Genomic DNA, 12148 nt, shown 5'->3' on the forward strand with positions numbered 1-12148 from the left:
TACATTACATATAACATAAACATAAAAAACTTAATAGTGATTTACAAATTATTATGCAACAAAAATTTTTTTTTTTTTTATTTTGCTCTGGCAAAGTCACTTATCAAATCGTGAAAATCAATCGATCGAAGTAAATCGATGGGATGGATACCTTAAGCCTTGACCAATGGAGCAAAAGTTGAAAATAAAAAAATAGTACCTGCCTAGTTTTAGGCGAAAGTTTAGTTTTAGTTTTCTTAAAGGCGACGGCGCCTCGACTGTGAGGAGTCGACGAAAAACGGATTTCATGTGTTTCTTTATAATCTGTGCGAAAATTGTCAGTTTTAGATTAATTCGGATAAGAAACAATTATTAAGTTTGCGTATGTTGGCGGCTAGAGAGAGATAAGGGATGTATTTGAAGCAAGAGGCGAACTCCACAGAACACCTCTGTGCGCTCTGTAGTTCTGTAGCAAGGCAAGTTCGTGCTGCCACCTCTGGCTCGGTGGATGAAGTTCGCCCGAGTTTCCTTGACCGTCACTTTCCGGGGTCAGTGGCTGGGCCGCTTGTGCATAAGAGAAAGAAGGATAGCCATTGCCAAACCATACAAGAGCGCGCTGTCGTAGGCGAAACGATTTCTTTTATATTTGGGTTAGCACTTGAATTATTTTAAGTTTTATTTTTGGATAATATCACGCCAAAAGCCAAAATGTTGTAAGTTCTATTAAAGGACATTAAGCACGTGAGTCGTAGAACCAAAAAGATTTCTTTGTTTGAAATGGTGCAACAATCATCAAAATTACATAACCTTTAGCTTGGTCCTACCAGAAATCTGCAAACAAATCTTGTATGTCTGCAGTAGTGAAAGTGAAAGACAATGTTGATGCTTCATTCCACATCGAATCAAACAAGAGTTCAAATCAACAGTTGAATAGTCAAACAGCCAATACAACCATGAAGAACCACTCTAATGGAAACAGTATATCTTTACTTAGTCACGTTAAATATCAGCATTTACTTGCTGGTATGTCAGGGGGTGCCATTTCTACATTAATTTTGCATCCCTTGGACTTGATGAAAATTCGTTTTGCTGGTATGTATATCTCAATTAAAACCATCCGAATCTATTCAAGTTATTACAGTCAACGATGGAAGAACTGCAGTGCCCCAATATACTAGTTTATCCAGTGCGTTCTACACTGTTGTGAGGCAAGAAGGCATTAAAGGGTTATATAGAGGCGTAGCCCCTAACGTATGGGGCTCAGGTAGTGCATGGGGCTGCTATTTTCTCTTGTAAGTATATCACTGAATTCAGTACTGATTATAGCATTCTTTTATCTTAGTATTATCATTTGATAATCCCTTTACGCATCTCATTACTGAGCACGTGTTAGCTTCTGGTGTCCAGTGAATGTACTCTGGATTTTTTTCAGCTACAATTCAATCAAAAACTGGATTCAAAAAGGAGATAGTCGAAAGCCTCTTGGTCCCACTTGGCACATGTTAGCTGCAGCTGAAGCTGGAGTTCTTACTCTGCTGGTAACCAACCCAATTTGGGTTGTAAAAACTCGTCTCTGTTTGCAATGTGGAATCACAGGGACCGCCTCCAAAGATCCCTCCATTTGGTACAATGGAATGACAGATGCGTTAGTAAAAATTTATCGACAGGAAGGCATGAGAGGTTTATACAGGGTCAGTCTGCCAGGCATGGCTAGTTTTTTTCGCCTTTTATGAGCATTTCACAACGAAAACGTGAATGTGGGTAGGGGATTTGAAGTTTCCTCAACTGCTCTTTGTAGGGTTTTGTTCCTGGGATGTTTGGAGTTGTGCATGGAGCCATTCAATTTATGACTTATGAGGAGATGAAAGCATTTTACAACAGACATAGAAAATTACCTTACGATAATAAACTGGTGAGTAACAGTTCCCAAAAATACTAATTGCAAAACATTAACACATCTATTTCCTACTTATGTACAGACTACTGGAGAATATCTAGGATTTGCAGCTACCAGCAAGTTAATCGCAGCAGCGTCAACATATCCCTATCAAGTTCTGCGAACGAGATTGCAGGATCAGCATCACAATTATACAGGCACATGGGATTGTGTAAAGAAGACTTGGGCATACGAAGGCCCTAAAGGTTTTTATAAAGGTTTAGCGCCCTATTTGCTACATGTTACCCCCAATATATGTCTCGTAATGTTAATTTATGAAAAGTTCACTAACTAGTTAATCAATTCTCTTTATTTATTGTAGAGTTAGACACTTAGATTCCCGGTTAGTAATTAAGTTAGTAACAGCATTTGCCGTGATTTGTATTCCTTGGAATCTCTGCAATAACTTAAGTTCCCATACGTGTTTGAAGGACATCATTTTATTACTTTTTACTGAGCACTATCCTGAACAACAGCAATTATCAAAATAAATTAGGACACCTTTTAATTCTTGTTGACTTTTTATGTAGCTTATTCACGATGTCAGGTTACCTATTGAACAATAAGAACGCAATAAACGCTAATATTAAGCAACACAGCAATAAGCACAGTTGAGCATTGTAATCAGTAATAACAGTTCGAAAGTAGAAATTTGTGTTTCAAATAAAATAATCTGGACTAATTCGAATAGGTTCGACTGCTACTTTAAGTTCCTAAATATTTACTTGATGTTAAAAGTGACAACTAGTGTCTGTATTAAAGTGACTATTGAAGATGGTGAATATAAGCAAGTGTTATCCTTAAGTTGTTTAAGCAAAACTGGAAATCTGTAGTAACTAAATAAAACGTATTTATGTTGCAATCATAGCATGTAATGTTTCCATTGAAAATTTGTCACTAAACTTATATAGGAAGCCCTATCTATTCCACCAGTGTAGCAATTAAGCGTAAGACCGTATTGATCGTAAGTCCCAGATGATGAACAGTGTAAAGTTAGTTGTAATTAAATTATTTTTTTATATAAAAAATGCTCCAAAAACAATTTGTACTTATTTCTACCCACAAAATGTAAAAGATAACCAACTGATTAGGATAATAATTCTAGACACTACTGAAGAAAACGAAACGAATTGTTTTATATATTTATTTCGAATCATCAAAAAATATGGATACAGTAAGAGTTAAATCTACTTAGTCTACAAAGGCACAGCAAGCGTACTTTTCGTACAGAGGTTACATTTTTGTAATTATTGGGGATATCTGTACAACGTTGTTAAACCCAAAGTTAGAGACCTTAAATAATACGTGTTAATTTTTCCATTAAATACTAAAATCTATCATTTTCTGCATGCTTCGATATTATGATTTTATAGTATTTGACATTAGGATAGGAGCAGTACAAAAGAACCGCTTTAAGTACATTTAGGACTAACGCCTTACAGATTAAATAGTCGATTAATGTAACCCAAACAATTCTTAAATATAGAAATCAAAACCATTCAAATATTTCGTTTGGTGGTCATGGAAGCAAAAACCGATTTGTTTATCAAATGATAAACGTAGCATTGTATACTGATGGCACGAGACACTGAATTGTCGCTGTGTAAATTCTATATGAATCACTGGCAATACTTGAATGGGTTTTTTTAATGACATTTGAGATTCGATTGCTTTCTTGAATTTTGCGACACGAGAAAGGATTTACACAACTTGAATGTAAATAATGCGTACAAATTATTACCATTCGAAAATAATGACAAATTGTGATGTATTGAAAATAACAGGATAGTTCGGTTTAGGAAAAAACACTATCTCTATACCGACTATGATATTATTAATATTATTATTGCAAATCTTAGTTTTAAGAGGCTCTCACGATAATTTCAAGTTGCGAAGGCAATTCGTTGAAACAATATTTAAACCCCTACAAGCCGTGTTTAATTAATTGCCTTCCCTGACTAGAAAATAAGAGAGAACATTCAACATTTACGCGCCGTCTATGAAACAAAAAAATATTAAAGGTTTTGCGACATTTTTCGTTTAGTATCCATAGCATCTAATATGGGTTGTCTTTTAGCTTGATATCTAAATAATAAAACATTGTTATTGCATCAATAAATACATTTTTTTATCTGCGGATTACCTTTGTCTCAGTTCATCTATTTGCCTTTCCATATCTGCGTCTAAACTATTCATCTTCTCTTGTAGCTCCTCATAGGAAAGGTATTTCAGCTAAAACAAATAATTTCATATAAAGATTATCATACAACAAAGGCAACCCTTACAAATTCAAAATCTCCATCTGAAAAGGTAATGGAAGGAACTTGTTTAGATTCTTCCCCTTTATCAGGCACTGGCACTGGATGTTCGATTTTTTGGTGATCCGGCAATTTCGATTTGGGGTTTTCTTGTGATGTAACTGAGTTTGACACTCCATTTCCCTAGTAAAAATCGGTTAATAATGGAACGAACGCAAGGATTGTTCTAGACTACTTACTTTATTCTCTTCCGCTTCGCGTTTATCAAAATGATCGAGAAACATGGGCCGATATTTGTTCTTATTTTGTGCTGAATCGGTTCCATGCCCTGAAATTGTCCATGCAAGTGTATTGGAACTTGGGCGTAGAAATAACTTACTCTTCATTGTTTCATCATCCTCACTATCGGCGTTAATGACCATCGTGCCTAAGTCAGACTCTAAATCTACCATGGTACCAGAAAGGTCTGAAGGCACCAAAGTTCCACCTTTATCAGGTACAAGGGTTCCATCATCAACTGCTGAGAGCATTGTCTCATTGACCGAGTCATTAACATCGACCTAAAGAATATTTTTCATAGACATTCAGATGCTAGTCACTAGCTTCAGATTATACTTACTGACTCAGATACAGGCTGTTTCAATCCACTAATGTTAGTTGAAACAGAAACGCTGCGATAAGTCTGGTTCTCTCTTAATTCATGAGCTTCTTGAATCATACTGCTTAAGATACTAGGGGCTTTGGCGTTTCCTATAAATACATGACTAAGAAGGTCGGTGGCTGTGGCACGTTCCTCGGGGATTTTCACCAAACACACACTCACAAAGTCTATAAACTCTGGGCTCCATTTATCGGGCTCTCTAAATGACGGTGGTGGCTTTGTCGGAATCATGAAAATGGCTCTCATGGGGTGAATATCACCGTAAGGGGGTTTGCCTTCGGCCATTTCCAACGCAGTAATCCCCAGACTCCAAATATCAGCCACACAATTATAACCGATTTCCTGAATAACTTCTGGTGCCATCCAGAAAGGAGTGCCAATGACAGTATTTCTTTTGGCCATAGTATCCGTTAACTGTCCGGCTACTCCAAAATCAGCCAGTTTAGCATGGCCTTCGGAATTTAATAATATATTACCAGCCTTTATATCTCTATGGATTTTCCTCCTTAAATGTAAATATTCAAGTCCCTTTAACGTATCAGATAACACAGTAGCTATTTCGACTTCGCTCAGTGTCTTTTTACGCAGTCTCATGATATCTGAAACCGATCCTGCCCCACAGTACTCCATAACAATCCAGAGGTCTGAACCAGAACATCAACTATTTAGAATTTATACAATAATGCGACAAGTCACACTTACCAGTATTTTTAAAATAGCTTCCATAGTATTTGACCACATAGGGACTATCACACTGTTGCATAATCGAAATTTCTTTAATTATTTCTTGCAAATCAGTGTCAACTGGCACTTGCTTAATGGCCAACACTTGCCCAGACTCTTTGTGCAGCGCCTTATAGACACTGCCATATGAACCTTCGCCAAGTTTACATATTATATCGAAAACTTCTTCGGGTTGTCTGGTTAAACTCTCCTCTGACAACTTCTTGAGTTCTCTGAAATTATTTAATAGAATTCCATTTTGGTGAACTACTGATAACATTGACATTTTTTTGGGCATGGAAAGCGAGGTTTTCGTTGACTATGTGAGAAAAATAAACTATTGACTCTTGCAAAACACGTTCAGCTGGTTGCCATATATGGCAAGCAGCTGAATTTATGGGCCATGCACCATGTTTTCACTTAGTTACTTTGTTTAACAATTTGATTTTTTGTTCATATTTCCTTTATTGTTATTCAATGTAATCACCATTCCAGCATGCAACAGTATACACCCTGGAACCGTAAATGGCACACTGTTAAACACAGGCCTCCACTTGGCTTTAAACAAACACCCAACATATGTAATACAATGAATTAGCGATAAATTTTATGTAGGAATTAAAAAATATATCTATGGAAGACAAAGTACTGGGGACCCAAAGAGGTTATATTGGTGTGGGTGTTAAAATAAATGTTCAGTATTAAACTCTAGTACTGACCTTTTGGAAGACATCTTGATTCAGGTTGTGCAGTATATATTATAAACTAAACGATGTAAACATATCATTTTTGACAACAAAAGTACATTATTTATATTTAATTTTCTCGTAACCAAACTCCATGATCATCTCTTTCCTGTCATCTCGACTCCATACCATCCTTAGAAAGAGAGATCTCTTTCCTTGTCTAAGATACCATCGATGGTTACGCATTTTAGGTTGAAGTTTAAATTAACTTTGACGGAACAAAATTTTTAGGAGTTTCCCAAAATTATAAAATATTTTTAAAATCCCTTTCACTTAATTTAATTTCATCAAATCTGTATTAATATCGTAGTTATGACTGAAAATATTTTAAGCGGTATTTGCTTATGAAATTCCTACAGACGAAATTTTCTCTTCGTCTTTATTGCATAATTTCCCTGTCTTTGTTAAATTAATTAATAGTTTTACTAATAACACATATAATAACTGGGTTTTTAACCATGCAAATATTCATTGACGACTCGTTTGATCAGAATCCCAAATTAATTCAGATTTGGCCTGAAAATAAAATAAAATGGACTTAACCTCACTTAATTTATTGTTTATTGTTTTTAAGTTATAGTTCAGCTTTTCTATTATCTATATAGAATTATATTAAGTAGTTTATCTTTACCCAATTCAGTTCAGCACAAAAAATATTAAGTGAACTTTTCAAGAGAAATGTATTTTTTATATTTGTACTTAGGTGCGTAAGTATGCTATAACAATTATATACAAATGATTTAAACAAAAACTAGACCCTCTGAATGAGTTGCTCTAGGTCAGAGTTACGCAAAGTGTGCTCCGCGGAGCCCGGATGCTCCGCAAAGCCGACGGTAGGGCTTAAAATTTATGTATTACCTAAAATAAAGTTACCTAAGATAACATTCGATAAAAACCATTTCACTTTTCTTTGAGGTTTTACACACTTCTTCCTCGCGCCTTCTTGTTTGACGGGCCAAAAAACCCAATGTATTTAACAAATTAATCACGTTCAATATTATTAATATTACCCTTCTTTGCGCCTCTATTTTTTTGCAATTTGTGCGAGGGAAAGCGAGTCATCAGAATCCTCTTGGTCAGCTTCTCTGGAAATTTGTTGAATTTCTTCGATAGGAAGCGGTTCATCAACATCTTCACACTCAGCATTAGGAGAATTCACTAACTTGTTCAAGAATTCGTGGGATGTTATGGAACAAAATTGTTTTCGTATGGGACCGCGCGGACTCTGATCATTCTTATGCTGCATATACTTTTTATTTAAATTCGTTACAGTGACTGTAATCGTTTTTGCCTAAAACTGACATAGCCATCTGAAAATTTGGGTCGCAAACTACAAGATTCTACAAAATCTAACAAATTTTCGACAAAAATGGACTATGATCGTTTTTTCCCTGAGCCCTTCATTTAGACTTGCAGCAGCCGATTATGTCTGCTTACCAATTTTAGTTTAATTCCAAAACCTTCATATTTCATATTCAGGTCGTATTTCAAACTCAGATAAAACAGACAATGTGTTTTTCAGTTGTTAACTAAAGTTACCACTTTGCCTCTACCTCCGATGAAACTTTCCTCAGACCATGGCAAAAGCTGAAGATGACTTTTGGAATGCCAGCAGCCACTCTGGATTCAATTTTGATGATGAAGATGTAAGTTTTATTAACCTTGGGATGTTTTCGAAATTTCTTATAAACTCAATTTGAATTTATTGAGGTGTTCATGTCTCCAATTAGCAGAAATTCTACGTTTTTTTTTCTTGTTTATATGCTGCCAGATAATTTTCTAATTGTAATGCGGTTGTGGACTTGAAACGGAGCGGAAGCCCAAACATCTTTCGGCGCATTTCGTACTATGCATCGACGACTTCGCAAATTTCTGAAAATTTCAACCCATGCTTTGATTTGGAGAAAACGTTATTATGGAAATTTACAGTGCACTCAGATGTTGTGGCTTTAGAAACTCCCTGGAAAGGGCGGTTTACTCGAATTTCAAATCATATTATTTATATTAATTATACATCCATTTTATTTACGCGGACTATCAGTATATTTGCGTGCTAATTGCGCGTATATTTGAAGCGAATCATACCTTTTCACACAGCCTCTTTTCCTGGCTGTAACATTTTGTAGCTCTAACTACAATCAGTGGGTGATTAATCGGGGTATACTGCTGTCCAATAGGAAATATTGATTTTGCGATTTGCTTGTCTAAGGTGTTGCTCTTTTGCAAGGAGTATGGAAAGTTCTAGGATTGGCGGAAAGCAAAGGGATGTTTGCTGCCACCAAAGCAAATGTCCAAAACACACATTTAACACTTCAACTTAAAAATAAACCAAGTGTCCCTATAAGTAATTTATTTGTTTCAGGATTTGACCGATGTTTCTTCGGACAACACCATTTTTAGCTCCTTAACGGAAATTTCATCTCAAGTGCCTATTCATGCTATTATTTCCAAGACAAATCTGGACATGGGTAAGTTCTCGCTCATTACAACCGTGTATTTAGGATTTTACCCATTTACGTTTTTGTGACCATTCTTATTGATTAAAACTCATTTTGCAAAACTTGTGATCACATACAAGAATTGTTTCCTCGTAGTGTTGGATGATATTGAGTCCACACTTCCTGTTTTGGTGCCTCAAGTAGAAGACACTGTTAAAAAAATGCTAATAGGCCATAATTACAATCTCAACTGTTATGTTAAGTTTAGTGACAAAGTTTTGCTGCTGGACAAAGCCTTGGAGGCATGCGACGGGTCGGTTATTTTAAAAGTATGTATCCGCTTGTAAATTTTCCTGGTAAATTAATTGGGAAATTTTACACAGGTATTGTTATATTTGAAAGCTACGCTAAAACCCAACATATTTTATCTCCAACTGTCGAAACGGAATGGAGCGGTAAACCACTATGCACAATATTTGTATATGAGAAATAGATTGCAGGAAATAATTGACCTTTATATGTGAGTCCGTATTTTTTTCCTGAATAAATTTTATGTAAAATATGTTTAAATTTCCAGGGCTACAGGAAATACGTCAAGCTTGGTAAGGCAAAATCGCTGAACCAGTTTACGTAATATATAGACAAATATGAATATGTTTTGCAGAAATCTGTTTACTATTTGGTTGGGCAGGGAATCACTAATAAAGAGCTGCTGCATCGAAAACTTGATCAATTCATAATGGAGAATATGCAAAAGATTAATTCAAGCGATGATAAAACTGAGATATATGACTATCTGCAGCTGACGAGTAAGCTGGCTCAGACAAAGGCGGAAGCTGATAATTAATCTTTTTGGGATCAGAATTCCAGGTGGACCATAAATTTAATTCAAATTCTGTAATTACGCAACTGGCTGAACTTTGCAAGCATGAACTGTCGACTCACACAGGAATGAGTAGATTGCAGGAGTATAAGAAAACTTTTCGGATAGACGAATTAACATTTGATTGGACATTGATGAATGTGTTGGCTTCAATGAAGCTGTGGATGCACATCAACGAATCATTTGTTAAAAACGTAAGTCCTCAAAGTCACACCAAGCCAAAGCACTATACTGAAACTCGCTGTTATATCCTGAACATTCTAGAATTGGTTAACTAAGAAAAATACTCTAAAAACGGCACTCTCCCCGGAAATTTTCTTAACCGGGCTTTATAGACACAATCCACCAAGAGATATTCTAGAGACGCTGTTAGGATGCATATCTGACTCTGACAAGGCATATGCGCTGGCAAATAAATTGCAGTGCCATACTTATATTATTCAGTATTTCTTGAATCAAAGAGATCGACTGGCCTTACTGAACTATAAAGGGAAAGTTGCTTACCAAAGCTCTGACTATTACTTAATAGAAAGTGCCCTGCAGTATTCAGTAAGTAGCTATTGACTTACAGCAGAGATCCAACATTCACTTTGAATTACTTGGATCGATGTAAACGAATAACGCTTCATCTAGTTGGTCTGATATATATTTTTTGTTTTAGGAAAAGAAATGGAGGAACTAGAGCTGTGAATTTAAATTGCTATTACTTTTTACGGTGTCTCTACTAATATTTTTTATATATTTTATAGAATTTAATCCGTTGAAATAAAACGTATTTATCAAATAACAGATCCATTTTAATAGCAAATAATAATACTGATACACATTAACACACATTAAATTGATGTGATATCGATCACTTCAAATGAATGTCACCTAACAATGCTGGGCTGAATGAGAATAGTGATCTAATCGAATTTCACGTAATTCCCATAACCTTTCCATGAATGTATCCCACAGAATGGAGATTCGGAAACCTAGAATTTATTTAGATAACACTTTATATTATTTGTCAATTATTATACTACACAATTATCTATTTCTTATTTAATTACACTAAATATTTTAAATAATTTATTGATTCTTAGGAACTTACATTTTAAATGTATAGGTTTACTAGAAAGAACAGTTAACCGTATTTACAACGTCTGCTTTTTGCATTATAAATCACATTCTTATTACTGGTCTCCATTAAATAAATAGTAGTGTTTAACAAATATTAAACATTTTATCAAGACGCATTAAAAGTGTGAACTACTTTAGGAACTTTGTATATATTCGCAAATACAATTTAAGGCTAGTAAATCAAAGTGAAAGTTTAGCTGAACGTCAACCCTTAATGTGGCCTAAGACATAATCATAAATATTCATGCACTTTTCTGTTACCGCTGAGAGATAGGTGCGAAAGACACATAATTTTATTAAACTTTCCAAATGAAATCCTTCGAAAAATGCAACTTGATTTACTGACCACGTTTCCATATCAATATAAATAAGGTGTCTGCGGATGAAATTCAACAGAATGGTACGGTTATTGCACTATGAATCTAAGATTGCTTCCGAGCTAAGGAGTATCTCGATCAGCTGAGTCAGATCTGCCGCTAGATGGGTGATTTCTTTTGGGTGGCGGCTGTAGGGGAAACAATTGCCTTTCAGAAGCTGGCCAAAAAAGTGGACGTTCTAATTCATCGATTGATCCAGTTACCGCAGGGGTTCCACTCATTGACGGTACGAACTGTTCAGGGGTCCAGTCGAAAGAAAACGCTCCTCCCATGTGCATGCTTGGAGTTGCTGTAGGTGTTGGAGGAGTGCTTCCAACATAAGGACTTAACTCCTGATGACACATATCCGGTACTTTCTGCAGCGTATCTGACCAGGGCGGACTTGGATTCCATTGGTCCATAAAGTCTTGAGGGTCGACCTTGAGGAGGGTTCGCGGGCGTTCCGATAGATGGGATATTACTAGAAGGCCATCTCCGCCACCACCAGCATCGGCTTCAGTTGCTGCGTCTACATGCAGTTCCAAATGAATGATTTCTTTAGGTTTCCGTTTTCCGTAGCTGTAATCCACCGGTTCCGAATCAGCTCTCCGATGGTGATGGTGGTGGTGATGTTGATTATGGTGTGCATGCGTCGCTGCGCCTGCATGGTGCGTCGCTAGCTGCGTATGAAGAGTTACTGGCATGGTAGCTAAATGGGGATAAGCTGTCACATCGTGAGAACTTCCAAATTCGGAAGTTCCATGACCGCTATGCTCGGGATAGTATAAGAGTCTCGAAGCTGGGTGAGCTCCATCGTATGCTAGTCCGTAATGTAACTTGTTCTGGACGGAATAGTAATGATACAACCACCCGTTGGTGCGCATCACCGCGGCCTCAGCTTCTGAGAGCACTTGGTTGGTGCAGACGATTACAGGCTGCTGGTTGTTTTCGGAACTTTCCTTCACTTGCAGCACGCAATGCATCCAAAGCCAGTCTCCAGAGCGGCGCTGTATTTGAGCCAGCAAGATGCAGGAGCGCTCTTG

At 36.5% G+C, this 12148-nt stretch overlaps 4 protein-coding genes across 6 annotated transcripts in view; 2 read left to right on the top strand and 2 right to left on the bottom strand.

Moving 5' to 3' along the window:
• Positions 1–569: 569 nt before the first annotated feature.
• On the top strand, positions 570–2954 carry LOC109541050 (mitochondrial folate transporter/carrier). Of its 2 annotated transcripts, XM_019909730.2 has the most exons (6): positions 570–720; positions 793–1071; positions 1121–1271; positions 1412–1670; positions 1778–1891; positions 1959–2954. In XM_019909730.2, the coding sequence occupies exons 2-6, from the start codon at positions 828–830 to the stop codon at positions 2208–2210; spliced, it is 1020 nt and encodes a 339-aa protein (XP_019765289.1). In that variant the 5' UTR covers positions 570–720; positions 793–827; the 3' UTR covers positions 2211–2954. The 2 variants fall into 2 exon arrangements, with proteins under 2 accessions (XP_019765289.1, XP_019765288.1); XM_019909729.2 differs by having other exon boundaries at positions 570–1071.
• Positions 2955–3045: 91 nt separating this feature from the next.
• Positions 3046–6445, bottom strand: LOC109541048 (serine/threonine-protein kinase 3). Its single transcript, XM_019909727.2, has 8 exons — positions 6277–6445; positions 5537–5790; positions 4793–5478; positions 4553–4733; positions 4413–4501; positions 4201–4356; positions 4059–4147; positions 3046–4000 (listed from the first exon to the last, which is right to left on the bottom strand). The coding sequence occupies exons 1-8, from the start codon at positions 6288–6290 to the stop codon at positions 3931–3933; spliced, it is 1539 nt and encodes a 512-aa protein (XP_019765286.2). The 5' UTR covers positions 6291–6445; the 3' UTR covers positions 3046–3930.
• Positions 6446–6697: 252 nt separating this feature from the next.
• Positions 6698–10411, top strand: LOC109541049 (spermatogenesis-defective protein 39 homolog). 2 transcript variants are annotated; one of them, XM_048661423.1, is made up of 10 exons: positions 6698–7010; positions 7826–7949; positions 8666–8771; positions 8898–9070; positions 9125–9261; positions 9319–9343; positions 9406–9550; positions 9604–9818; positions 9889–10173; positions 10286–10411. In XM_048661423.1, the coding sequence occupies exons 2-10, from the start codon at positions 7881–7883 to the stop codon at positions 10304–10306; spliced, it is 1176 nt and encodes a 391-aa protein (XP_048517380.1). In that variant the 5' UTR covers positions 6698–7010; positions 7826–7880; the 3' UTR covers positions 10307–10411. The 2 variants fall into 2 exon arrangements, with proteins under 2 accessions (XP_048517380.1, XP_019765287.1); XM_019909728.2 differs by having other exon boundaries at positions 6698–7006.
• Positions 10404–12148, bottom strand: part of LOC109541047 (neuronal PAS domain-containing protein 4) — a gene marked incomplete in the record, with an annotated part of 19178 nt that continues 17433 nt past the window's right edge. The window contains 1 exon segment of the mRNA XM_048661421.1: positions 10404–12148. Within this exon segment, the coding sequence (XP_048517378.1) occupies positions 11189–12148 (960 nt within the window).

The sequence above is a fragment of the Dendroctonus ponderosae genome, unplaced genomic scaffold, assembly GCF_020466585.1.
Source record: "Dendroctonus ponderosae isolate FM_Combo_2020 unplaced genomic scaffold, Dpon_F_20191213v2 Dpon_F_20191213_1, whole genome shotgun sequence".
In the NCBI taxonomy this organism is placed as follows: Eukaryota; Metazoa; Arthropoda; class Insecta; order Coleoptera; family Curculionidae; genus Dendroctonus; species Dendroctonus ponderosae.